This window comes from Budorcas taxicolor, chromosome X (assembly GCF_023091745.1).
Source record: "Budorcas taxicolor isolate Tak-1 chromosome X, Takin1.1, whole genome shotgun sequence".
NCBI lineage: Eukaryota > Metazoa > Chordata > Mammalia > Artiodactyla > Bovidae > Budorcas > Budorcas taxicolor.
Window position 1 is genome coordinate 142633809 of NC_068935.1, and position 26863 is coordinate 142660671.

A 26863-nucleotide genomic window follows, 5' to 3' on the forward strand; every position below is an offset into this window, starting at 1 on the left:
CAAAATCCAGTAACATAAGCAGCTGAGGTCAAAGAAATAAACTCAAGTGTTTCACTTCAGGAAATACCCTCTTGTGGCCAATTTCACCATTCAGAGCAACCCCCCGCCACCGTGTTCAGCTTCAGGCCAAGAGAAATGTCCCTGTTGGGGACACGAAATCTGTTCCCTAGGACAAACCACAAGAAACCGGTCCATAATCGACTGAGCATACCACGGACCATCTACATCAAATTACATTTCACTTAGCTCTGAAAGCGAGAAAGGCGTCTGAAGCCGGGAAAAGAAATACGACAGGCCACCTCCAAAGAAAGAATGGACGCGTGATTATTTGCACAAAGCATTAGAAAATACTGTGATATTTTATTATTAAAAATGCTGCTGAAAAGTTTATACATATGTATCCAGCCATATATATCTTCTATCATTACTTAAGGCAAAATCAAAAACAAAATCGCAAAATAATAATCCAAGAAACCATTAAACCCTGCGTGCCAGTGAAGTTCAAGAATAAAAGCCTAGGAAAGTTTTTTTTTTTTAACTTTTTTTTTCCTCATTTTTCTCTTTTTTATAGATAGCAAGTATATTTTATTCTCATAGAACTCTATGAAGATTCTATAACTTCTTTCCATGTAGAAATAAGATATCATTTAAGGTGTATTAAATTGCTTTTGATCATAACCCTTTGTAAAAGCTAAAGTTATTCACTTAACAAGAACTTTTTTTTTTTCCTTATCCAAATGTCACAAGCCTGATACATTACTGTGCATATTGCTAGCAGAAGACGCTTGGAAATACTAAACAAATACTGGAATTCACATTACAAACATACCAGGTCCCACAAGGCTGTCGAGTGCCACTTCCTCCGTCGTTTCCTGGACAGCCTATTTGTCGTGGCTTAGCTGGGGTAATAAATACAATAGCTTGCAGAAATGGTCTGACAGGAGCTTTAAAACAGGATGAACAAAAACCTTACCCATGACACCTCTTAGCTGCAGGAGCCTGCACTTCACTCTGTGCAAAATTGGGATTACATTTCACGTACGTCTATACACAGACTCACTCTTAAAATCTCAACCGAGATGAACAGCAGAATTTACTGGGAGATCGGTCTGCACAGACTTCCTAAGAACTCTGTTTTTCTGGGGGTGTGGGATGGAGGGGGCGGTCATTTTCAAAGACTTTGAAAAAGTACTGCTACAGTTTTAGTCTAAGGGTTCCGGTAATCAAAGATTGTAGCAAGGGACAAGGAATTTGGACCGTCTTTCTTGAGAATGTGCACCTTAGCTGAGTTGCTCTGATAACCACGCCCCGAGACATCCTCTTTGGCTCCTATTTCCTGGCGCGGCAATAGGTTTTTGAAAGCCAAAACGTCAAGTCACCGTGGCTGCTACTGATTTCCTTTAACGACACCTGCGTGATATCCCTTAAAGAAAGCTAAAAAGACAATAAGAAAATCACTTGGTGTCAGAGGCGCCAAGATTCTCATCCCCACCTCACCAGTGAACAATGCATGAATATTTCCGGGTGTTATCTTGACAGTCAGGCCATTCTCTAACTTCCTGGATAACCCCCACAAAGCACTTGAAGTGTTTTCTCCCTTCCTCGGTCTCTCTCTGATAGTCCCGGATCAGTGACAGATACACAAAGTGCACAAAAGATAATCGTTTCAGACAAGCGTATGTTTTACCCCGTAAATGATCGAAATAATTCAAAAACAACAACAACAACAAAACCCCGCTTACTGATAAATAAGGGACTTGACTGCTTTTACCAGAAAGGAAAGACACATGCCCCCCTCCTTCGATCTGATTAGCTAAGCTGAACAGGTATTTCTGCAGCTGCTGGGGAACACAGAGCTGTATTGACTCAGCACACCGCGGGCCCACCAAACACAAGCTTTCTTTCTCCCTTTTGGCAGGACCCTGGGTGTGGGAAGCGACTCTTCCTTAGCAGATTCAAAGAGCCACAGCTACAGAAGGAGACTTGTATTCTGTTCCCCACCCCCTCCCCTCCCAGGCCCTGCGGTTTCTCTGCATGCGCGTGTATCTAATTCAACAAGCTTTTAAATAGACTCCACGCTGGGGACCCTTCTTGCAGGGGGTGGGGGAGCGGTTGCAACTTCATGACGTCTTTAGCAACACAAAAATAAAAGTTTACCTAAACAAAACAAAACAACAGTCTCCTAAGAATCCCTTGGCATGCACTTTCCAGCCCAAAAACAAAATAAACAAACAAACAAAAAAAAAAAAAAATGGGGAGAGAGCCTGGTCACAGGGACGGTCAGAGTCCGCTGTGTGACAACCATATCCTCCTACAAATGAGACGCCTTAGAAAACCCCGTGTCTGTTGGCCACAAGGATTTAAGAAGAAGCCCCTCTGTGTCTTGGAGGGAAAAGAGGTGATATGACTAACGTATATACCGATTTATATACATACAGACCACTAATGGAGAGCACAACCTTGCTAAAAGCTTTTTCAAACTGAAAACACCAATAAAAGCGCTTTTTTTTTTGCTTTTTTTTTTTTTGTTTTCTTTTTCTCTCCATGTGTGTTTGTTTAAACTCACAGCTATATACATTTTCTTTCTTTTTTTTTTTTTTTTTACAAAGTTTCTTAAATATAGTTCAGGCTGGCAGAACATCTCTTTGCACAGAACTCTAGGTATCTAACTGCATAGTCTGTTCGTTTATTTTAATAATAAAATTCTACTTTTCCTTCTTTTCTGGATTACTGCTCCGTATGCTGGGTAAAAGCCCACAGACTCTTTTTTGTTTTTGTTTTTCACTTAAGGAGAGCCATCTGTCGTGTGGCACATAAAGAACTTTATTTTTCAACTGTGATTAAAAAAAAAAAAAAAATTTAGTGTCCCCGGCTGAGTTCCAGAAGGGTGTCAGCCTCTACGGTCACGGTTGGAAACGCCCAGGTCCTTGATACATCGACGTCCTTGTCGCACTAAAGTCGGCTTGGATGGTGGTGGGTCTTAAAAGCAGAACTCATAACAGCGAATGGATACGGTTTCACATTTCGTAGGGTCGAAAGTTGATCTCGTGGTACCAGGAAATGCCAGCATGGGAGGTCTGCAAAGACACAATGGTTGCCCTTTTGGGTTGTGTGTGTGTGTGTGTGTGTCTTAAGCCAGTGGGATGAAACACATTCCTTGTTTGGAGATGGTGCTTCTTTGTCTTCCAGTTGCAGGGGGCGGGGTGGCGAGGGGGCGGCGAGGGGAGGGGGGACTGCAGAGCTATACTCTGGTGGTGGAGTGTCCGTGGGGAATGTTTGTGCTGTTCTGGCCTCCGCTGAAGGTGTTGAACGTGTGGAGCGGCTGCATACCTGTGAGCGTGTTTGGGATCATGGTGATGGTGTTGGGGGTCATGAGCGGGATGTCGTCGGGGGACCTGCGCAGTGTGAGCGTGTAGTCTGGCGGGCAGGTGAGCCTCAGCGTGTCGTGGGCCTGCAGCGACTCGCACTCGTGGTCCAGCTGCTTCATCTGCAGGGACATGATCTCCTCGTTCTGGATGTGCGCGATGTCGTTGGCGGCGTTCCTCTGCGGGCTGGGGCGCCGGTGGGTCTCGTGGCGCCTCTTGTCCTTCTTGTAATAGAGGGCGGCGAAGGCCAGGATGTTCAGGAAGAGCAGGGACGCCCCCACGGCGATGGTGACGCTCAGCTCGGTGGAGTAATCCCGTTTGGTCTCGATGAGGACCGTGGTGTCCTCGGGGCCCGTCTTGTGAGGGTCCTTGGAGTGCTTGGGGTTGCTGTTGGCTGGGGTGATGGCCGGGCGTTTGGTCGTGGGCCAGATCTTGGAGGGTGACCGCCGGGTCCCGTAGGGGAAGGACGTCATGTCCGGAGGGGGCACCTTGGTGGTGGTGGACACGTACTGGAATATCTCGTTCAAGTTGTGCAGATGTGGGACCAGCTCCAGCCAAAAGGCGACTTTTGTGGCTCGATAGTGATCCCTCACGCGGGGCTTCAAGCCGATGTGCAGATACAGCTGGTCTTTGGGGTTATACTTGGACCAGGCCACCTCCTCGAAGCGGTTGGGTTTTGTGTGAATGAACTTGGTGTCCTGCGGGACAGGCTGATTGGGGTCACTGAGGACAGAAGGGAGAGAGAGAAAAGAGAGGGGAAAAAAAAAAGGTCACACTCTTCTGCATGTCACAACTCAATTTTGATCAAGCAAAACGAAATGACGGTCAGATCATCTCACGTGTTTATTGATACGCGCAAAGTACCGAAGTGGTTTAATCCACATGTGCCTACCATTCCGCCTTGTCTATAAAAGAATCCCCTCTTACCCTAAAATACTTCCCAATGAAAATACAATACCGTTTCTGTAACATTTCTATATTTTTAATGCATCCAGTTGTCTTCCAAACTTGGGAGATTTTTCAGGAGGAAAACAAACACGTGTCTTGGATATGTTTCAGCATTTCAAATTTAAACTACTTCTGTTGGAAAATTTTCAGCATTTCAGGCTGAACCACTTTTGGAGTCACTAACCTCAACCAGAGAGTGATCGGCCCCCACAAGGCGGGGGAGGGGGTGGGCATCTGGCAATACCTGGAGATATTTTTGGTTGTTATACATGAAGGATGGTGTCATGAATGAAAGTAGATACCACGATGACTGTCAAATGCTCTCCAGGGCACAGGACAGCTCCCCGCCACAGCAAAGAAATTTTTCATCCCAGATGTCAACAAACAGTATGAAACGTGAGAAATCCCGATTCAGAGATTGTTGTCCTAAATCTGTACATTGTCTTTCTTCCTCAAGAACTGCTTCTTAGGTAGATGGATATATATTGCAGTTATAACAATTAAAATGCATTAAAAATGCAAAAATAAATCTGGCTTCTGTCATTACAAAATGTTAATAAACAGAAATATGCATCCACTGTTTGTGCTATTAGAAATACATATATAAACTTGAAAACCTTTTCAAGACTGAGTCACATGAAGATCAAATAACATTCCGTTGATGTCTTAAGTTTCGCAAGACAGTGCTTTTAGACACGCTAAAGTCAAGGATTTTAGGAGAAATACCACAAGATGCAGTAAATTGGGGTTTTTATAGATTTCAAGTGTCCTCGGCAACTATGAAACTGAAATCCCCTGTGATGTACATGAACAGCCACAGGCAGAGAGACAGTCATCAATATTGAAAGATTGTCCACAAAACATGGTACTTGAAACATGGCTGCCACCCAGCTTTTTTTTAAGGTAACAGAAATTCCCCTCAAAGGTATACTCTAATTTCTTCCAATTTTTTTCTTTTTTTTTGCTTGGTAAAATGACCTGTAAGACAGATTTTGTCTTCTCCTGTTTGCTGGTTAGGAACATCTGCGATTGTGCATGATAAAAAGTCACCTCGTGGATAGCAGTGAACTCTCAGAAGTGGTGTGCAGACCTAGCTTGCCCTGGTGTACTGCTGTGGGTGCCCTAACCTCTACCTTCCAGGCAACGCCTTCTTGGCAACACACTTAGAAAGCCACCGCCTCTTTGCTTATGTGCCAGAAGGCTGGGGCACCAGGAGGTTCCACTGGAAGACTCAACGTCTGCAGACATTCCCAGGTGGCATGCAGGCTTCAAATGATACCCTTGACCCACAGATGCAGGCATTGCCATAGGAAGGGCTTTAGTCCTCAGTCTGAGGCTGTCAACATCATGAACATACATTAAGCTGTGCCTTTCTCCAGCTTTACAAGTTGGGAGATCTCGAGCAAATTCTTAAACCTCTCTTAGCCTGATCTATAGAGTGGATATGAATATCGGGAATGGAATTAGGTGAGGAAGCCGTAATATTCCTGGTGTATAGCAAGAGCGTATTGATACATCAGCATACCTACAAACTGGTAGGGAGAGAAGACTATAAATAATAAACAGTATATATCCACAGTATAAATCTCATGTGCTTAGTCGCTCAGCCGTGTCCAATCCTTTCCAACCCCGTGGGCTGTAGCTCACCAGGCTTCCCTTTCCATGGAAATTTTTCAGATAAGAATCCTGGAGCGTGGGTTGCCATTTCCTCCTGCAGAGGATCTTCCCGACCCAGGGATCAAACCCACATCTCTTCTATATCTTGCATTGGCAGGTGGGTTCTTTAACACTGCATCACCTGGGAAGCCCACAGATCTTATACTAAATACTTTATACAGCATGCACTGCATAAAAGTATACTGCCTATTAGCATATATGGTACGCCATATACTATACATGGAGTATCTGCATAACGATACTGTTTACATGATACAGTGTAGACTGTATATCGTATACAGTTTTAAAGAATATTGCATGTATCATAGCATATATGCTACATTGTACACTTCATATGGTTTATGCTGCGTCAAAGTGTACTCTATACAACAGTATGTGTGTGTTATATGGTATACTTTGTATATAGTATACTTTTATATACTTATATAAAATGTTTCATATATATACTCATATGGGCTTCCCTGGTAGCTCAGATGTTAAAGCCTCTGCCTGCAAAGAGGGAGATGCAGGTTCAGTCCCTGGATTGGGAAGACCCCCCTGGAGAAGGGAATGGCAACTCACTCAAGTACTCTTGTCTAGGAAGTCTCATGGACAGAGGAACCTGGCAGGCTGCATTCCACAGGGTCGCAAAGGGTCGGACATGACTGAGCGACTAACATTTCCACTTCCCTTTCACATACACTGTGTACCACAGTATAGATGGTACTCTGTATGTTTATCATTAAAGATGGTGATATAGCATCTCTTGACTCAGTGGACATGAATCTGAGCAAACGCTGGGAGATAGTGAAGGACAGGGAAGCCTGGCGTGTTGCAATCCATGGGGTTGCAAAGAGTCAAGCATGACTTAGCAACCAAAAAATGGCATACTGTATATAGTGTGCCCTGTACAAATGGATACTATGTGTATCATAGCTTATATGGTTCACTCTATACTGTATACAATAAATGCTGTATCACATAGAATATGTGTATTATATACTGTGGATACAGACGGCAGCCCACCAGGCTCCTGCGCCCCTGGGATTCTCCAGGCAAGAACACTGGAGTGGGTTGCCATTTCCTTCTCCAATGCAGGAAAGTGAGAAGTGAAAGTGAAGTCATTCAGTTGTGTCTGACTCTTAGCAACCCCATGGACTGCAGCCTACCAGGCTCCTCCGTCCATGGGATTTTCCAGGCAAGAGTACTGGAGTGGGGTGCCATTGCCTTCTCCGGATAGTATAAACAGCATATATTGCATGAAATTGTACTGTATAACGGGCTTCCCTGGTTGCTCAGACTGTAAAGAATCCACCTGCAGTACTGGAGACAGAGGAGACTCGGGTTCCATCCCTGGGTCGGGAAGATCCCCTGGAGAAGGGAATGGCAACCCACTCCAGTATTCTTGCCTGGAGAATCCCAGGGACAGAGGAGCCTGGCGGGGCTACAGTCCGTGGAATTGGAAAGAGTTGGATACGACTGAGTGACTAGCACTTTCCCTTTTCCCATCTTGCATATTATAGGACTTCCTGCCTGCTATATATGCACACGGATAGATGGATAGATACATACATGACCTACACATATGATTACATATGTGCCATGCAAGATAAATAAATTGCATCTGCTGTGCTCCTATTAGTGACATGAAAAAATATAAAAACATATACCATAAGCCTTCTTATCCATGTGTTCATGTAAAACCGTTGATGTATTCTAAAATAATCTGCCTTTGTGCTTTTATTTTTACATGTTTTAGAAAAAATGTTGGATGCAACATAGCACCTTGCATTCTCTTACTTGAGTCTTCTGATTTAAAGTGTTGCAAAATTCCTATTTAATTGGACCTGCCATGGAGACATTTTTATAAAATAAAACTCAGAGGCTGAGCGTAAGAATTGACTTTTATTGTTCTAAAAACAATGAAAGGGAGTGAGGATTCCTACTCTTTTTGAATTGATCTGATTTCACAGAATCAGGCCTTCCGGTTCTACTGACCTTTTCCTAAAGAGATGGCATCTAGGAAAGAGTGTTCATGTTAGATATGTGGCTTTTTTTTCTTTTTCTTTTTTGGCATTTGGTGTACATTTGAAAGGTAAGGAAAACACATTTATTTTGTTCTCAGAGAATAAAGGATTTTAAAAATTCAGATAAGTACGCGTTAGACCCGGAACAATCTGTTAAAGTTCTTGGTGATGCACCGTCAAAAGCCTTAAACGGAGATAAACTCGGGTCACTTATGGAAGGAGGCACATCACTTTCCTGTGTCAAACACTCTGAAGAAAGCAAGATCTCTACGTCGGGTACCAGGGCCTTGTTTTTTAGACTTTCCTTCAGCACACCCTGTCGTTTAATTCCCAGAGGCAAAACTAAAGATTAACAGGATTAAGGAGAGAATGAAACAAACACATCTTCTTTCTAAAGGTCCATTTTCACCCGTACTATTTCTCTGGCAGCATCACCTTGGTAGCTGACAGTTAAATGTGTATTCGGGGTCTTGTGGCTAATTTTATTTGGGAGAGACGGGTAACATGATTTCTTTACAAACACCAGTGACCCCTCTGCCAGGCTCCTCTGGAGGTTGGTACGAGGTCTGCCTCACCCCTAAAACAAGGTCGTGCTTGACTATTCTTCCTTAGACGTCTGAGAAGAAAATTACCCCCTACACCAAGAATCACGTGTTTGGTCCATTCCGTACCGCAGCGAGTGATGTTCACTCACTGAGCTCAAAATGCTTCGGGACAACAAAGGTCACTTTTAACACCGGACTTGGGCTGCAACTGTTTCAAAGCCATCTTCTCCATTTCTCGAGCTCTGCAAAGATTGCACAGAAGCAGACGCAGAAATTGACCACAGGATATGAGCAAAGTCAAGAGGAGAGATGACATCTGAAAGCCAGTGCAAAGCATGTCATTCTACCCACTTGACCTACACCAGTGTACTCAGACATACTGGAATATAAGCTTGCCTTTCTTACACCATATACACTGGCTTGTTAGCCAAGCGCGTTCCCAACTTTAAATTCCAAGAGGCTCTGAGTCTTCAGAGTAGGATACTTGCAAAGTACCATTCACAGCCGTGATTTCTGTTGGGACTCTCATTCTGCCCTTCTTATCCAACACGCAGAAGCCAAACTGCATTGGTCCTTGATGGACACACACCGCATTCCTAGAGACCGGTCAGGATCAACACCATCCTGTCTAAACAGGTGGGAATCTCTGACAAAGAGCTGCAATCTGTGTGACCATTTGTAAACCTTGGGATGAGCTTTAACCTTTCCTTGACAGTACTTCTCAAGGATCATGGAGCTCTCCAAGGAGCTTAATACTTAAATTTAAACTTAATATTTAAATGTTATGGCTTCACTGTTTCCCCGCCGCCCCCCCCAGCACTGTTTCAGTAGAGTCTTCTCACCTGGATGGTTGAAACGGTCTCCTAGCAACAAGAGCATCCTCCTTCCATCCTTCCCTCTTCTCTATCCCTCCTTCCTTCCGTGCTTCCTTCTTCCTTCCCTCCTACCCTGCCTTCCATAACTGCTAACTCACCATCCCCACATTGTTTTTTTTGTGCTTAACAAAGAGCCTGTGCCATACCGGAAGTGTGTAGGTTTACGCCTACAAGTAAGGCCAGAGCTGTCAGCTGTGGTCAAATGCAAAAAGCAGACAAAGCGTTCACTTCATCTCGGCAGAGGGAGGAACAACCAGGAACACGGGAGGCTGGTAACAAGGTCCCGCAGATCCAAAGTTCCACCCAGTGATCGCATCTAAGCATGCTTCAATTCAGCACAATCCTTTCTTCTCGGTCACATGTTGGGACAGATGACATGACATGATATTCTCAGAACCACAGGCTCTCTCTGCACCCCCGGGGAGCAGTGGATGATAGTCGAGTGTTTTCAATCATGTTTTGAGAGTCACTGCCTCAAGATAAGGTGTGAGACCCCTCATGACATCAGAGATGGTTTACCCCATAGCTGCCCCCTGACTGACATCAGATCAGGTGTGAAACCCCTCATGGTATCAGTTAAATAAACTGAAGTATTTTAGAGTATTAACTAGTGACCACCCGTGAAGCCGTGTCATCCTTTGGCAAACACCTCAGTCACTGTCTCTGCCATCAGCTCGGTCTCCCGTTTTCTGCTTAACTAGACACCACTGAATAGTGGTCCTCCCCTGACTTGCATCTGAATTTGCACGTTTGTGCTGTAGGTCAGAGGGAGGTCTGAGCAACTTCCTTGCAAGATGACTCGAGTCCCTCCAACGGCCTTTCAAACGAGTTGTCAAAACTCACTGCATTAACATCTCCAAAGATGATTTCAGCCACGCTCCACATGGACCCTGGGAGCCAAAATTGCTCCTGCTTGGGTAAAGTCCAGATTCTTCAGACTTACTTCCAAGGCCACCCAGCAGCCTCACCTTGCTATTGCAATGACATCTCTACCTGAAGTTTTGGACTCCGGTGAGAAGATGGGGCTATTTCTCCAAGCTACGTCCTTCTCTCTTAAGTCTTCTCCACCAGCGACTTTATGAGATTCCAAAGTATCCTAAACACATGCCACCAATGGCCACAAGAGGAACCTGGAGCAGCGATCAAGCCCAAGTTACTTTGTATCTCCAAGGCTACGTTCCTCAGATGAGGGGCGTGGGCCACAGGCATCTCGCCCAGTGATTTTAGAAAATGGAATTACAGCATCAAAAACCACTCAATGCTTTACCCTGATATTCTGATTATAGTTAAAACAGATCTAGAAGATTAAACAATTTCCCTCAGATAAACACTTTCAAAACGTAGAAGTAATTCAATTTCCCTAAATGAATAAACAAACCAAAAAAAAAAAGAAAAAAAAAGTCATACCTTAAAAAAAAAAAAATACTCTACATTTCAAACACTCAACATCTGCAATCCTAGCTTAGTCGCCCACAGGTGCTGGTTAAAGTACCCATTTGGTGCAAGTATTTCTGTACCATCTCATGGCATTAACGAATTTCCTTTACCTTTTTCTTTTTCTTTTTTATAACAGTGAGAGAGAATTCATCTCAGAGCCGTTGGCAGGCGAGAACCGCTAATGAGAGTTTAATGGCTTTATCTGGATTTTTTCAGTTTTCTTTAATGGCTCCGTTAAACGGATGATGAATGATCCTAGCTTTCCATTTAAGAAAGTCATGCAAAAACTTTTTTTTTTCCCCAAAACACGTAAGAGAAATAGAAAGTGGGTGGCCTTCACAAAGGTGAGTCATGATGTTGTTTAGATATTATGGAGTTACGATGGGTGAGGGTGTTGCCATCAGGGATGGGCTCGGCCAGAGTGCGTGGAATATTTGTGTGAAGGTCCTTTGCTTCAAGGGAAGGCAAAAGCTGCCAAGAGCAGCCATGTATCTGAGTTCCCTGATATAACTGGACATTTGTCCTGCCTTTAAAAGGGGTTATGCAATGAAGTACATCCCCAGCAAATTAAGACATGCTTAAGCCTTAACCCCCAGGTCCCTGCAGGGTGATGTTATTGCAAACAGGGTCATTGCAGGTGTGCCCTCAGTCAAGGGAAAACGAGGTTATACCAGGACTTCCACTGGTTAGGACTCTGTGTCTCCACTGCAGAGGGCCCAGGTTCCATCCCTGGTCAGAGAACTAAGATTCTGCAAGCCAAGGGGTGTGCCCAAATATTGAAAAAAAAAAAAAAAAAGATGAGGTCATACTGGAGCAGGGATGAACTCCTAAACCCGTATGATTGGTGGCCTTATAAGAAGGTGGCCTTAAAAAAAAAAAAAAAAAAAGAATGAAACAATGGCACCTGTGGCAATGTGGGGCACAGACCTGCGTGGAGGTCATTGTACGAAGTGTAAGTCACAAAGGAAAAGATAAATACCATATGATATCAGTTATATGTGGAATCTAAAATATGACGCGAACGAACTTAGCTAGGAAACAGACTCACAGACATAAGAGGAGAGACTCATGGTTGCCGAGGGGGAGGGGAAGTTGGGAAAAGGACTGGGTAGGACTTTGGGGTTAGCAGATACCGACCATTATATACAGGATGGATAACGCAGAGCTTAGGGACCGATAGTCAATATCCGGCGATAAACCAGGAGAAGGGTTTCCCTGCTGGCTCAGGGGGAAAGAATCCGCCTGCTGATGTAGCAGATGCAGGTTCGATCCCTGGTTTGGGAAGATCCCCTGCAGGAGGAAACGGCCACCCACTCCAGTATTCCTGCCTGGAGAATTCCATGGACACAGGAGCCTGGCGGGCTGCAGTCCATGGGGTCGTAAAAGAGTCAGACGTGACTGAAGAACACTTAGCACACAGAAGATATACTGAGCACTTCTCTCAACTAACAAAAAAAAGCTAGACATGTGCTAAATGAGGAGGGCATGGCCACCCACTGCAGTATTCTTGCCTGTAGAATCTCAGGGACAGAGGACCCTGGCAGGCTACGATTGCTAGAGTTGCAAAGTATTGCACATGAATGAGCAACTTAACAACAAGAAAAGCAAAAAGAGAATGAAAAAGAAGATGAAAAACCAGGTGTGTATATATAATATATATATATGTATAATTGAATCACTTTGTTGTACAGCAGAAATTAACACAACATTGTAAATCAACCATATTTCAATAAATAGAAGAAGCTGGCCGTGTAAAGACAGACATCCTGGGAGAGGGCCGTGTGATGAGAGATCCGGAGCTTGGAGAGACGTAGCTTTAAGTCAGGCTGAACCAAACAGTGCCAGCAAGCCACCAGGAGCTGAGAATCATCACAGGAACAGCCCCCGACAGGTCTTGGATGGAGGTGAACCAGCCCCACCTTCAGTGTGGACTTCACACCTTGAGAACTGTGCAACAATACACTTATGCTGTGGGAAGGCCCATATTTGGTACTGTGTTGCAGCAGCCCCAGGGATCTAATAAACACGGCTATGTAAAAACATCGACACTTGCTGACTTGACTCAAATCATCTCCCCGTGGAAGACAGATCCTCGCGGTGACAGACAAGCATCTCTACCTGCAATGACTGTGACCTTCCCTGTTTCCCTGCTGTCTTCTTTAGATCAAACCCATAAAATGGGAGCACTTGAAGTGGGCCTTCACACACAACCGTTTGCTGCTCAGGAAAAAACTCAAGTTCTTTTCCTAGGAAGTTAAAACCGAGAAACCACTTCCCACCAGAGAATATGTGGAAACACGGAAAAGAAGGAAGGGCTTCTCAGGTGACTCAGATGGTAAAGAATCTGCCTGCAATGCAGGAGACGTGGGTTCGATCCTAGGGTGGGGAAGATCCCCTGGAGGAGGGCATGGCAACCCACTCCAGTATTCTTGCCTGGAGAATCCCATGGACAGAGGAGCCTGCTGGGTTGTGGTCCACAGCATCCCTAAATCTGCTAACCCTCTTAACGGCAACCCATTCCAGTATTCTTGCCTGGAGAATCCCATGGACAGAGGAGCCTGTTGGGTTATGGTCCATGGGGTCCCCAAATCTGCTAACCCTCTGCACCTCCCCTCATCCCCTCACCAGGGCTGTGTGAGGCTGCAATGTAGTGGGCCCAATTCAGCTCATAACTCACCCCCACTGCTCCCCCGCTGCCAGTGGTCGACAGGAAGATTTAGCATCTTCGTTTTAAATTCAGAACCAGGAGCTCAAGGTTAATGACAGAAGTACACACAGGTAGAACACAAAGACACCTCATTATTTTCCACAATTAAGTTACTCGGCAAGAGAGAAAATGAGAAGATTCTGTGATACTGGGGGCTGCTTGAGATGTTGGGGAGTGTTTTATCTCACTGTCTGCAGAGAATCTGCTCCAGGGAACGTAGGTGGACCCCACTGCGTATGGAACTCTTGTATATTTCTGCTGCATTTAGCCAATGAGCTTTCTATATATGTACGTGGAGAGATATATAGATAAATCTAGGCAAATACATAAAATTTATGTATATTAATGAAACTAAAGTGTGTGTACTCTGCTGTGCTAAGCCACTTCAGTCGTGTCCGGCTCATTGTGACCTCCATGGACCGAAGCCCACCAGACTTCTCTGTCATGGGGTTTTCCAGGCAAGAATACTGGAGGGGGTTGCCACTTCCTCCTCCAGGGTAACCACCTCAGTTCAGTCCAGTTGCTCAGTCGTGTCCGACTCTTTGTGACCCCATCAATCGCACTGCACCAGGCCTCCCTGTCCATCACCAACTCCCAGAGTTCACTCAGACTCACGTCCATTGAGTCAGTCATGCCATCCAGCCATCTCACCCTCTGTCGTCCCCTTCTCCTCCTGCCCCCAATCCCTCCCAGCATCAGAGTCTTTTCCAATGATTCAACTCTTTGCATGAGGTGGCCAAAGTACTGGAGTTTCAGCTTCAGCATCTCATCTCCTTTAGAATGGACTGGTTGGATCTCCTTGCAGTCCAAGGGACTCTCAAGAGTGTTCTCCAACACCACAGTTCAAAAGCATCAATTCTTCAGCGCTCATCTTTCTTCACAGTCCAATTCTAATATCCATACACGACCATAGCCTTGACTAGATGGCCCTTTGTTGGCAAAGTAATGTCTCTGCTTTTCAATATGCTATCTAGGTTGGTCATAACTTTCCTTCCAAGGAGTAACAACCTAGGGGTAGTTAAAAAACATTTCAAGTATCTAACCTGGGGATGGTTAATTAGCCTTTGAAAAACTGGTCAGTCCACAAATCCAGAAATGGCTACCAAAAGCCTTTCAAATTATCAGCTCTCCCAGCAGACCATTAGCACTAACGAGTTTGGAAACCAACAGAAAGGAGTATTAAAGTGTATACTTATATATAAATGAAATAAATATATTTGCAAATATATGTGTATATCTATATGAAATAAATATATAAATATTTATATATAAATAAAATATATTTGTAAACATGTATAAATAAATCCCATAACTCATACGGAGAATGTTATGTGAGTACACATAACGTATATGTGTGTGTATATATATATATCTTCTATATACACAAACAGGATTTCTCTACACTTATGAGATGAGTGTGGCTCAGACGGTAAAGAATCCACTTGCAATGCGGGAGGCCTGGGTTCAATCCATGGACTGCAAAGATCTCCAAAGGAAGGGAACGGCTACCCACTCCAGTATTCTGGCCTGGAGAATCCCACAGAGACGGGAGCCTGGTGGGTTACAGTCCATGGGGTCGCAAAGACTACACGGCTGAGCGACTTTCACTATAGCCACCCTTATATGTGCTGACGCATATGTAATATATAGCTATACAATATACACAAATAGCATTTCTATATATTCATTATCAGATTTATTTCACTCCTTGGCTATGCAGTAAAGACAATTTCCCTGGGGTACATATATTTTGATTACCCTATTATTGACCAGACACCTCAAGATCCTGTGTAGATTGGAAACTCCTGGTTAACATTTGATAAAATAGCCAAGTATGTCCAAATCTCCGACAAGACAAGGCCTTAACTGGATTTAAAACTCCAACTCAACTTTGGAGCAACCAAGTATGTCTAAATCCCGAATAAGACAGAGTCGTACCTACCTTTGAAACTCCCAACTCAACTCTGAGCAGAAGAGCCAAGTGTATCTAACGCCCCCACCAGACAAAGTCCAAACCGAGATTTGAAACTCCAGCTTGATGTTCAACAGAATAGGCGAGAATGCTTAGCTCCTACCCCAGCATGGACCAAATGGAGAAATTTTAACACGGCAGGGAAAACGACAATAAAAAAAAAAAAAAAAAAAAAAAATCATCTGGCTTCACAGAGAAGGACTCAGGGGTAAAGAAGAACTGAGGTTTCCCTCTCTGTTGGAGGCGGGGTGGTGGAAATGGCTATTCTCATTACTGGGTGGGCAGATGCGTGCGTGCCTGTGGACCGTGGTGAAGCTGGGTAGAGAAAACGCACGCACAAGGAGGAACCAGACAGGCAATAGCGTGATGGCAGGGAGGAGAAGAACGTACCCGGTCTTGGCAAAGTTGGTCCAGTACGTCATGACTACCGCGCTGAGCATCACGTCGTTCTTGGAGAAGTTGCAGCTGAAGAGCTCGGTGGGACCGATCATGGGGATGCCGAAGACGTAGGGGACCTCGTCGCCGTGGGCCGAGTCGGCCCAGCTGGGCTTCATCTCGCTTTGGCAGTGGTGGTAGAAGGCGTAGAAATAGGTGGGCGAGCCGTACTGGGCGTGCAGGTCCGCAGTGGCCACGGCGGGGGCCACCCACTGGTGGTCCGTGAACAGGGCCACCAGCGTCTTGCGGCGCGTCTCGGGGTTCTCCTTGTCCGCCCAGTCCGTGTACATGAACTTGATGGTCTCCCGCAGGGTGTCCTTGCCCTCCGGGTACCCGTACAAGTTGTCCACGAAGTTGGACACGGAGAAGTCGAAGTCATTGGGCGTCACGCCGTCTTCGTGGTCCACGATGCCGTCGACGAACTTCAGCCCCTCGCCCTGGTTGACGCCCAGCATGATGTCATAGTTAAGGAACTCGCCCTGCTCCATGAGGATCTGGGGGTCGTCGGGGATGACGTCCCCGTCGATGACGGGCCCAAAGGAGATGTGGTATGTGGCCGGCGTGATGGTCTGCTGGATGAGTTCCCGGTAGTTCTTGTTCCGCAGGCACTCCACCATGTCTGTGGTGTCCAGCATGTTGCAGCCCACTTTGTCTGCCAGGATCCGAGTGTACTTGGCGGGCTGGTAGTTGACGGCCCAGCTGGACAAGGCGGTCCCACTCTGGATGATGGCCTTCTGGAAGAGACCTGCAGGGGCGAAACGGCGGACGTGCAGATTAAAACCCAACACACAGAAGGGCAGCCTTCCACCCGGCAAAGAAGGCTCTAACTGTCCCACGCGGGCATGTGAGTTTCTGGATTCAGGAGCATTGCAGCCCTTTCAATATCTGCCTCTCATATCTCTCTGGTTCTTGGGCCTTCCCCTCCCCCTCTCGCTGGACTTGAAGGATGCTCCCTCGCACACACACCACAATTCAGGAAAATGAAACTGCCTTCACACTCTGGCAGCAGTGGTCATAAAAGACACAATCCCTCTCCTCTTCCCTGACTGTGTGCAATACGGCTCCATCCTTAGATGTTATAAACAAAGCTTCTCAGAGTGGTCACACCCCCGCCATCCCCTAAAACGTGCTTTGTGGTCATAAGAGGTCAAAGGCCGTTTTGCCTTCCTGGCAAAACCAAGTACCACTTTATTGGGTGGAGGGGATGGGGGGGATTCCATCGATATCAGGTTCAGAGCATAACATTCTGGAATGCATTTTAATTTCCACGCTCCATACACTGAAGGTGCTAAAAAACTGCAATTAAAATAAATCCATTACATTAGCTATTCCTAAAGAAACCTTCACTCGAATGCCCCCACTAAAACATACTTTTTTTTCCAAAAAAAAAAAAAAAAAAGTCATTAATCTCAAAATGGCATCCATTCAAAACCCAGACTTTGGTACAACTTATCCAGCTACGTTTCAAACATGTCATTTGGTGAGAAATGGTTTTAAAAGTTTTAGGCTGTTTTACAAGTAAAATTCTGTGTAGCTTAAAATTTAAGATCCGATCAGTCTAGTACGTGAATGTCTAGAGATAAAAGTATTTTTAAAAAATGTTTTTTTTTGTTTTTTTTTTTTGGTGTGGACCGCTTTTAAGTGAAAGTGTTAGTCACTCAGTCGTGTTCAACTCTCTGCGACCCCATGGACTGTAGCCCGCCAGGCTCCTCTGTCCATGGGGTTCTCCAGGCAAGAATCCTGGAATGGGTTGCCATTCCCTTCTCCAGGGGATCTTCCCAAGCCAGAGATCACACCTGGGTCTCCTACACTGCAGGAAGATTCTTTACTGTCTGAGTCCCTGGGGAAAGTCTTGGTTGAATTTGCTACAGTATTGCTTCTGTTTTCTTTCTTGCTGAGAGACATGTGGGATCTTAGTTCCCTGATCAGATATAAAACTCACACCCCCTGCCTTGCAAGAAGTCTTAATGAGTGGACCACCAAGGAAGTCTCCAGTAAAGTGAACTTTTGACTACTCCAGTACAAGAGATGAAGGGCTGTAAGATCACAGTATTCTAGTCCTTATCTCTTCCTGCCTTTGCCCTGAACCCCCGCAGGATGTAGTCACAGTGCCTCATGAGCTGCTGGGAGAATAAGGCATTCACCTGAGAGTCCACCAGCTCAAGTCCTGTCCTTGTTGAAGGTCCTACGTGCAAGCAAGGATGAAGGAAATATCACTGCCATGGGGAAAATGCGATTCTAAAGACTGGCGGGCTGCCCACACAAGACTGAAATGTGAAACAAATCTGGCTTTGCCCAACACACCATCAAGCTCATTTGGCGGCCAATTTCCCAACGTTTATCATTCCGCTGGAAACGGGCAGCTATTGACTTGTGTGTTTGCTTCTCAAGATAAATGTCCTAAAGCAGGGGTCCTCGACCTCTGGGACCTAACGCCTGATGATCTGAGGTGGATCTGATGCAGTAAAAATAGGAATAAAATACACCGTAAATGTAATGAATGCTCTTGATTTATTCCACAACCATCCCCCCGCCTCTGGTCCTTGGAAAGACTGTCTTCCACAAAACTGGTCCCTGGTGCCAAGAAAGGCTAGGGGACCGCTACCTTAAAGGACCTCAGGGAAACAAGGTCCATATTTGACCTAATAAAGACAGTCATAAATCAAAACAACCAGAATTAGGAAAAATGCTGCTGCTGCTGCTGCTAAGTCGCTTCAGTCGTGTCCGACCCTGTGCGACCCCATAGACGGCAGCCCACCAGGCTCTCCCATCCCTGGGAATCTCCAGGAAAGAACACTGCAGTGGGTTGCCATTTCCTTCTCCAATGCATGAAAGTGAAAAGTGCAAGTGAAGTCGCTCAGTTGTGTCTGACTCTTCGCGACCCCATGGACTGCAGCCCACCAGGCTCCTCCGTCCGGGATTTTCCAGGCAAGCGTACTGGAGTAGGGTCCCATTGCCTTGTCCGAAAATGCTGCTAGAAGGAATGTATTTTTTTCTCTCTCTCTCTCTCACAACTGTTGGCCATGACTGAAATAGCGGTGTACGTATAGACATTGGTTTGTCAAGAAAGCGATATTAATATAACCTGTGATAAAACTCAAAAAAAACTGAAGAAAATGTCACCTACAACTCATACTATAAAATGGGAGTTACTTTAATATTTTCAGTATCATTCCTTCTCGGTGTTCTTTACCCCACTGGTCTAAACATGGTTAGTTTTTATTGTTGTTCAGTTGCTAAGTCAGGTTCAACTCTTTGCCACCCCATGGACTGCAGCACGCCAGGCTTCCCTGTCCTTCAGAGTCTCCCATAGTTTGCTCAAATTCATGTTCATTGAGTCAGTGATGCCATCCAACCATCTGACTCTCTGCCACCCGCTTCACCTTTTGCCTTCAGTCTTTTCCTAGCAAACAGAGTCTTATCCAATTGTGCCTGATACCTGGATAGTATATTGGATGTCATCATTAAGAAACTCTCCCTGCTCCATCAGGGTCTGAGAAGTGCCTGGAATGGCATCCTTGTCCACAACAGGGTCAAGTGGTACCCGGTCAAGGTGATGGTTTGATGAATGACCCCTTCACACTGGGTATGCCAGTCTAATGCGTATTTTAAGCACAAGTGTTGAAGCAAATTGTCATTCCTTGGAGTAAATGTACAAGTTTCCTATAACATTCTTATCTTTTCAGTCTTGAAGCTTTTTGCTTCATTCTTTGCCATGAGACTGCTGTGGTGGACGTTTGCAGGAGAACACCCTTTTCCCTTCTGTACCTTGATTTTATTAAGCGCTGCCACTAGAAGTGGAAGGCCAAGGTCAGCAGTCTGGCTGTATTTTGACTGGTAAGTCCTGATTCTGTACTGCTGGACTGTAACTGGAGAGCTGCTTTGTAGAAACGACCCATGCAAGGCACTCCCATAATCACTTCTGATCTATTGATTTAAGCAATTAACCCTCTCCCTCCATTCGTCTGGGCTGACAGCTGTTTGATTACTCCTGAAGTTGGACCTGACTATTTCGTAAATCGAGAACTGTAAAATGACAGCCACTGACAAGTGGGAAAGTATAATTATCTTCTGAAACGGTATAGGAATTGTGATCACTAAGGATCTACAGTACTCTTTTTTTTTTAATCTTTTTGAATAAAAGGTTAATATGAAACGTAAGCCTTTCATTCAACTCCTCCACAGTCATTTTTTTAAATAAAGAATCAAGACATTCAGATTTCATTTGTTTGACTTAGTATGGATAGAATGCTAGATTTCTAAGTAGAAAAAAAAAAAAAAAACAGATAAACAACAAGTCACCAAGGTTTACGGAACTGTAGTCAATATGCCGTGATAACGTATAATGGAAAATGATAAACATAGACACACGTGTGTATGTATAGTTGAATCACCTTGCTGTACACCTGTTCATTGTACGTCAAGTATACTTCAATAAAATATATATATATGAAGAAAAAAAGAAATTCAGACTTCAGAAGACTTAAAAATCATCACCAATCACACATTTCTGATGAAGTCATCAATGCAGAAAATTGTCCACAGCAGTGCAGGTAGCAGAAAAAAAAAATGCATGCTGTCACACAGTACAATTATACTTCACCCTCTTTTTTTTTAGCACGTTTATATGGTACTTTTTTTTTCATTAAAGAAATTTTATTGGAGTACGCTTGATGTCCAATGTTGCATCAGTTTCAAGAGGCCAGCAAAGCGAATCAGCTATACATATACAAACGTCCACTCTTTTTTAGACTTCTCCCACGTAGGTTGCTACAGAGTCTTCGGTAGGATTCCCCATGCTGTACACTAGGTTGCTAATTAGTTACCCATTTTATTTAGAGTAGTGTGTGTATATGTCAACTCCAGTCTCCCAATTTATTTCTCCCGCTATATCTTCAAAAAAATGTCTTTATAAAGAAAGACACATATTTGTAAAAGAAAGCTAGTAGTCAGCGCAGGAGATAGAAGAGAGTCGGGTTTTACCCCCGGGTCACAAAGATTCCCAGGCAAGAATGCAACCCACTGCAGTATTCTTGCCTGGGAAATCCCATGGACAGAGGAGCCCAGTGGGCTACAGTCGATGGGGTCGCCAAAGAATCAGACATGACCTAGCAAGTAAACAGCACATATTAATAAAGAAAGATACATATTTTTAAACAGAACTACATATTTTTAAAGAAAGATAGTGCTAGACTCTTTAAAAAATAATAATTCCTTTAAAGTTCAGGTGGTTTTGATTTACATAGTTCACATAGATATGGTGAAATTCTTAAACCAACAAGTGGACACAGGAGGAAATATAACAAGACCTTGAAGATTCAGATTATGATTGCCAATGTCCACCTGAACTTGCAAAAGTTATCCCAGGGCTGCACTTTTTTTGTTCTTTTTGTTTCGTTTTTGAAGGAAGTCTTCCGAAGTTATTACACTGCTTCCAGACCTCTTGCATCCAACCTCTGTTCATTTCTATTTCAAAAATCTCTTATCTGTCCAGCAACAAAGGACCAGAGGGAATCACCTTGAGTTAAGTTTGCAACAAAGACGTAAGTCTATAAGCATATGGCTGCAAACTGTGTTTATGATGAAATCTACAAATCTGCAACCATCATCCACATACTAATTCCCTCTCACACTTCTTCTTCCAAGTTGAAAACTGAAGTTAATAACATTTAAAGTTGACCAAATAAACTCAGATAGGCAAACCCAGGGTGCAAGCATTTCTATAGAAGTTATTTTCCTCCAGTGATGATAGGCAACGGCTATCGGTCACAAGTCTCAAGTGGAAAAAAAAAAGAAAATCTTGTTAACATTGCTTATAATCCTAGTTGTTGTTTTTTGGTCTCTAAGCTGTGTCCAACTCTTTGTGACCCCCTGGGCTGTAACGCACCATGCTCCTCCGTCCATGGGATTCTCCAGGCAAGAATACTGGAGTGGGTATTCTTATGCTCTCCTCCAGGGGATCTTCCGGACCCAAAGCTGGGTTCCTGGTCTGGCAGGCAGATTCGTTACCACTGAGCCACCAGGAAGCCTATACTGCATGTTTAAAAGTTGCCAAGAGAGCAGATCTTAAAATTCTGATGAGAAGGAAAAATGGTTTTTAACTCAACGGTGATGAATGTTAATTGGACTTACGGTGGTGGTTGCTTTGCACTACATACGAAAGGTTGAATTGTTACCTTGTACAGTTGAAAGTGATCATTATTTTAAATGCATATTATTAAATATATATATTGCAAGTGCAACTGTTAGTCACTGAGTCATTTCCAATTCTTTGCGAGCCCATGGAAGCCAGGCTCCTCTGTCCATGGGACTTCTCAGGAAAGAATACTGAAGTGGGTTGCCTTTTCCTTCTCCAGGAAATACATATAACGGTGTATGTCAAATTATACCTCAAGTAGAAAAATCGGAAAGCAAGCCAGGTTAGAAGAGGATGCAGATACACATCATTTGGGTCATTTTCTCCTTTTTTAAAAATTAATTACTTTATGTGGCCGTGTGGTCTTCTCTGGAGACTCTGTTGGTATAGAGTCTGCCTGCAACGCAAGGGACCTGGGTTCAATCCCTGGGTGGGGAAGATCCCCTGGAGAAGGGAATGACAACCCACTCCAGTATCCTTGCCTGGAGAATCCCAGGGACGGAGAAGCCTGGCAGGCTACAGTCCATGGGGTGGCAAAGAGTCGGACACGACTGAGTGACTAACACGTTTTCACTTCACTGGGTCTTAGTATGGCATGCCGGATCTAGATCTGAAATCCCGGGCTTCCTGCACTGGCTGTGTGCCGTCTTAACCACTGCACCACCAGGGAAGTCCTTTGGGGCATTTTCTGTGGAGGTTTCAAGAGGCACCACGGTCCCGCCTGCATGTGTCTTGAATAAGAACTCCAAAGGTATATATACATGTCCCCACGCACAACTTCCCTGGTGGCTCAGATGGCAAAGCATGTGCCTACAATGTGGGAGACCTGAGTTCAACCCCTGGGTAGGGAAGATCCCCTGGAGGAGGAAATGGCCACCCACTGCAGTATTCTTGCCTGGAGAATCCCATGGATGGAGGAGCCTGGTAAGGCAGTCCATGGGGTCCCCAAAGAGTTGGACACGACTGAGAGACTTCACTTTCTTTCACTTTCACCCACCTGAAGCCCCCTGTAATCTCCTACCCCACCCCATCCCTCTAGATTAATCACAGAATACGGTGCTGTGAGTTCCCTATGTCAGTTGGCAAATTCCTCCTTGCTGTTTATTTTACATGTGGTCAAGTCTATGCCACAGAGGATGAGATGGCTGGGTGGCTTCCCCGACTCAATGGACATGAGTTTGAGCAAACTCTGGGAGTTGGTGATGGACAGGGAAGCCTGGTGTGCAGCGGTCCATAGAATCGATAAGAGTCAGACACGACTTGCTGATGGAATAGCAACAGCAGCAACCAACCTGTAGGATCCCATGCTTCCACGCTATCCCACATAGTATACCTGGGGCTGACTCACGCTGATGTATGGCAGGGGCCAACACAATATTGTAAAGCAATTTAAAAATAAAAAAGTGCAAAACAAACCCCCACCAAAATAGGTGTGACAGATCAGAATCAAAGGGTAGGACAGAAGGCCAACTGGAGAATTTCTTTGGAAAAAATCACTGCTTTCCATTATTTTAATTGTATATTATATATATAAATAATTGGAGAAGGAAATGGCAACCCACTCCAGCTTGCCTAGAGAATCCCATGGACAGAGGAGCCTGGTGGGCTGCAGTCCATAGGGTCACACAGAGTCGGACACCACTGAACTGGGTTAGCAGCATGTATATAATAAAATGAAATTATATCAATATAAAAAAAGAACTCTATGGAGTTCACAGAGAGGCTCAGCTCTTGGTCCCAGGGGTCCCCTGCCCAGCGTGGGGGAAGCTCTTCTTACCTTCTGAATAGTGAGACAAGGTCAAGAGGCTGACGCAGGAGGCGCCCGCACCCGAGCCGAAGATGGTGACTCTCTTGGGGTCCCCACCGAAGGCCCCGACGTTCTCCTCGATCCAGCGCAAGGCTTGGATCTGATCCAGGAGCCCGTAGTTGCCTTTTGCCGCCTGATCGCCGGTGCTCAGAAAGCCTGCAGAGGAAGACAGGAGATTTGGGGGTCGTCACGTATAGAGTACACAGCTGCAGCGTTGCTGCTACTTGGAAAGGTATTTCATGGGGCACCTTGTTCCTTGTCTGCTTCTGCTCCCTGGATATAGAAGCAATAGAATAGCACCTTTTCATGGCAGAAAGGGTTATATGATATAAACAATAGTTATGATGGTTTTTCTTTCTTTTGAAAAGAAAGCGAAAGTCACTCAGTCGTGTCCGACTCTTTGCAACCCCTTGGACTACACAGTTCGTGAAATTCTCCAGGCCGGAATACTTGAGTGGGTAGCCTATCCCTTCTCCAGCAGATCTTTCTGACCCAGGAATCGAACCCAGGTCTCCTGCATTGCAGGTGGATTCTTTACCAGCTGAGCCATAAGGAAAACCCAAGAATACTGGAATGGGTAGCCATTCCCTTCTTCTCCGGGGGAACTTCCCAACTCAGGGACTGAACCCAGGTCTCCCACATTGCAGGCAGATTCTTTACCAGCTGAGCCATAAGGAAAACCGAAGAGTGGGTAGCCTATCCCTTCTCCAGCGGATCTTCCCGACCCAGGAATCGAACCGGAGTCTCTAGCATTGCAGGCGGATTCTTTACCAACTGAGCTATCAGGGAAGCCCTGTTTCTCTTGACAGTATAAGGAAATGTCACACTGGGGCTTTGTATGAGGCAAAGTGAATCTGAAATATTCACAATACACGACAGTATCAGAATCCTATACATTTTATAGGCTAGCGGTAAAGAGTCCACCAGCAATGCAAGAGATGCTGATACAATCCCTAGGTTACAAAGACTTCCTGGAAAAGGAAATAGTGACCCATGCCAGTATTCTTGCCGGGGAAATCCCAAGGACAGAGGAGCCTGGAGGGCTACAGTCCCTGAAGTTACGAAGATTCAGACACGACTTAGCGATTAAACATTCATTTTACTAGATTCAAGTCATTACTCTCGTGTATATCTAGGTTTTCCTTGGAAAAAAAAAACAAACAAACAAAAAACAACAACAAAAATACTTCAGGAAAAAGAAAAACAAACTAACTTTTCAGGGCGAAAAGTCTGTGTGTCATCAGTGTATAAGATTGTGTGCACTGTTATAACAATAGTATAGGTTACCTTTTGCCCACTGACTTCCTCATTAACATTTTATTTAACTCCATTCAACTCACAAATTTCAAAGGAAATTAGAACCATCAGGACATGCCACTTTTAAATAGTTTGGAATGCATCTATCTCTCTTTTTCTATATTAAAAAAGATATTACAGTTACATGCAGAAACTTAACAATTTTTTAATCTCGGCCAAAAGGAAATGCATATTCAAATCTCCCCAACTGTCCCCCCAAAATAGCACGGACTGCGATACTTTCTTTTAAAAACTAGGAGGATTTTAGTTTTTAGTTTTAATTTTAAAAAGTGTAAGCTAAGGAATCAAACCCTAAATGCCACCTTAAAAGCTGCAAAGAAGACCATCTGGGCATTCATTGTGGCAAAGTGATTATTTTTTTGATTTTTGAGATCACATGCCCTTTTGCGTTCACACTGCAGAAATATCTTGACCTGGAGCCTCTGCTTTCCTCTGATGCTTGAAGTCTTCCTGTGGGACAGACAGATGCTCTCTTGCTCAGATTTAAAACTATGAATATTTTATGAAGCGTCCGCCAAGCTTAAATACTAGCACAAACTTTAATCCAACTTTACATCCAAATCTGTCTTGAGTAAGCCTTCTGGGGGGAAGAAAAGAGTCATAAAAAGTTTTTCTCCACCCTACTTCCCACCCTTACATGACCCTACACAGAATATCAATACATTTCCTCTGTGTGGTTGCTGTTCATTTACTAAATTGTGTCCGACTCTTTGCGACCCCATGGACTGTAGCACCCCAGGCTTCCCTGTCCTTCACTATCTTCCAGAGTTTGCCCAAGTTCATGTCCATTGAGTCGGTGATGCCATCCAACCATCTCACCCTCTGTCACCCCCTTCTCCTCCTGTCCTCAATCTTTCCCACCATCAGGGTCTTTTCCAATGAGTTAGTGCTTCCCATCAGGTGGCCAAAGTATTGGAGCTTCAGCTTCAGCATCAGTCCTTCCAATGAATATTCAGGGTTGCTTTCCTTTAGGGATTGATTGGTTTGATCTCCTTGCTAACCAAGGACTCTCAAGGGTCTTTTCCCACTCTGCAGTTCAAAAGCATCCATTCTTTGGCGCTCAGCCTTCTTTATGGTCCAACTCTTCACATCTGTACATGGCTACTGGAAAAACCATAGCTTTGACTACATGGACCTTTGTTGGCAAAGTGATATCTCTGCTTTTTAATACACTGGTGAAGTTTGTCATAGCTTTCCTTCTTAGCAAGCATCTTCTAAAGCCATGGCTGCAGTCACCATCCCCAGTGATTTTAGACCCAAGAAGAGAAAGTCTGCCACTGCTTCCACTTCTTCCCCTTTATTTTCCTCTTAATTGCAAGGGTTATGACAGTCACATATTTCAGGGACTGCTTATTAAATAAGCATGGCCAGCAAGCACAGTGTTTACACGAAGACAAGCTATCTGGGACTGAAAATAACAGAAATGAGAACCAACGCCTTCAAAGACATCCTTAAGAAAACCTGGAGGGCTTCCCAGGAGGTTCAGTGGTTAAGAGTTCACCTGACAAGCGGGAGACATGGGTTTGATCTCTAGGTCTGAAGATCCCATGGAGAAGGGAATGGCAACCCAACCCACTCCAGGGAAATTCTTAGGGAAATCCCCTGACAGAGCAGCCTGGTGAGCTACCATCTATGG

At 44.6% G+C, this 26863-nt stretch overlaps 1 protein-coding gene across 1 annotated transcript in view; it reads right to left on the reverse strand.

Annotated features, from left to right (window-relative positions):
* Nucleotides 1-3241: 3241 nt before the first annotated feature.
* Nucleotides 3242-26863, reverse strand: part of NLGN4X (neuroligin 4 X-linked) — a 306505-nt gene continuing 282883 nt past the window's right edge. The window contains exons 4-6 of the mRNA XM_052663278.1: nucleotides 23881-24066; nucleotides 15923-16712; nucleotides 3242-4088 (exon numbers count right to left, since the gene is read on the reverse strand). Of these exons, the coding sequence (XP_052519238.1) occupies nucleotides 3242-4088; nucleotides 15923-16712; nucleotides 23881-24066 (1823 nt within the window). The remainder of the gene's footprint in view (nucleotides 4089-15922; nucleotides 16713-23880; nucleotides 24067-26863) is intronic.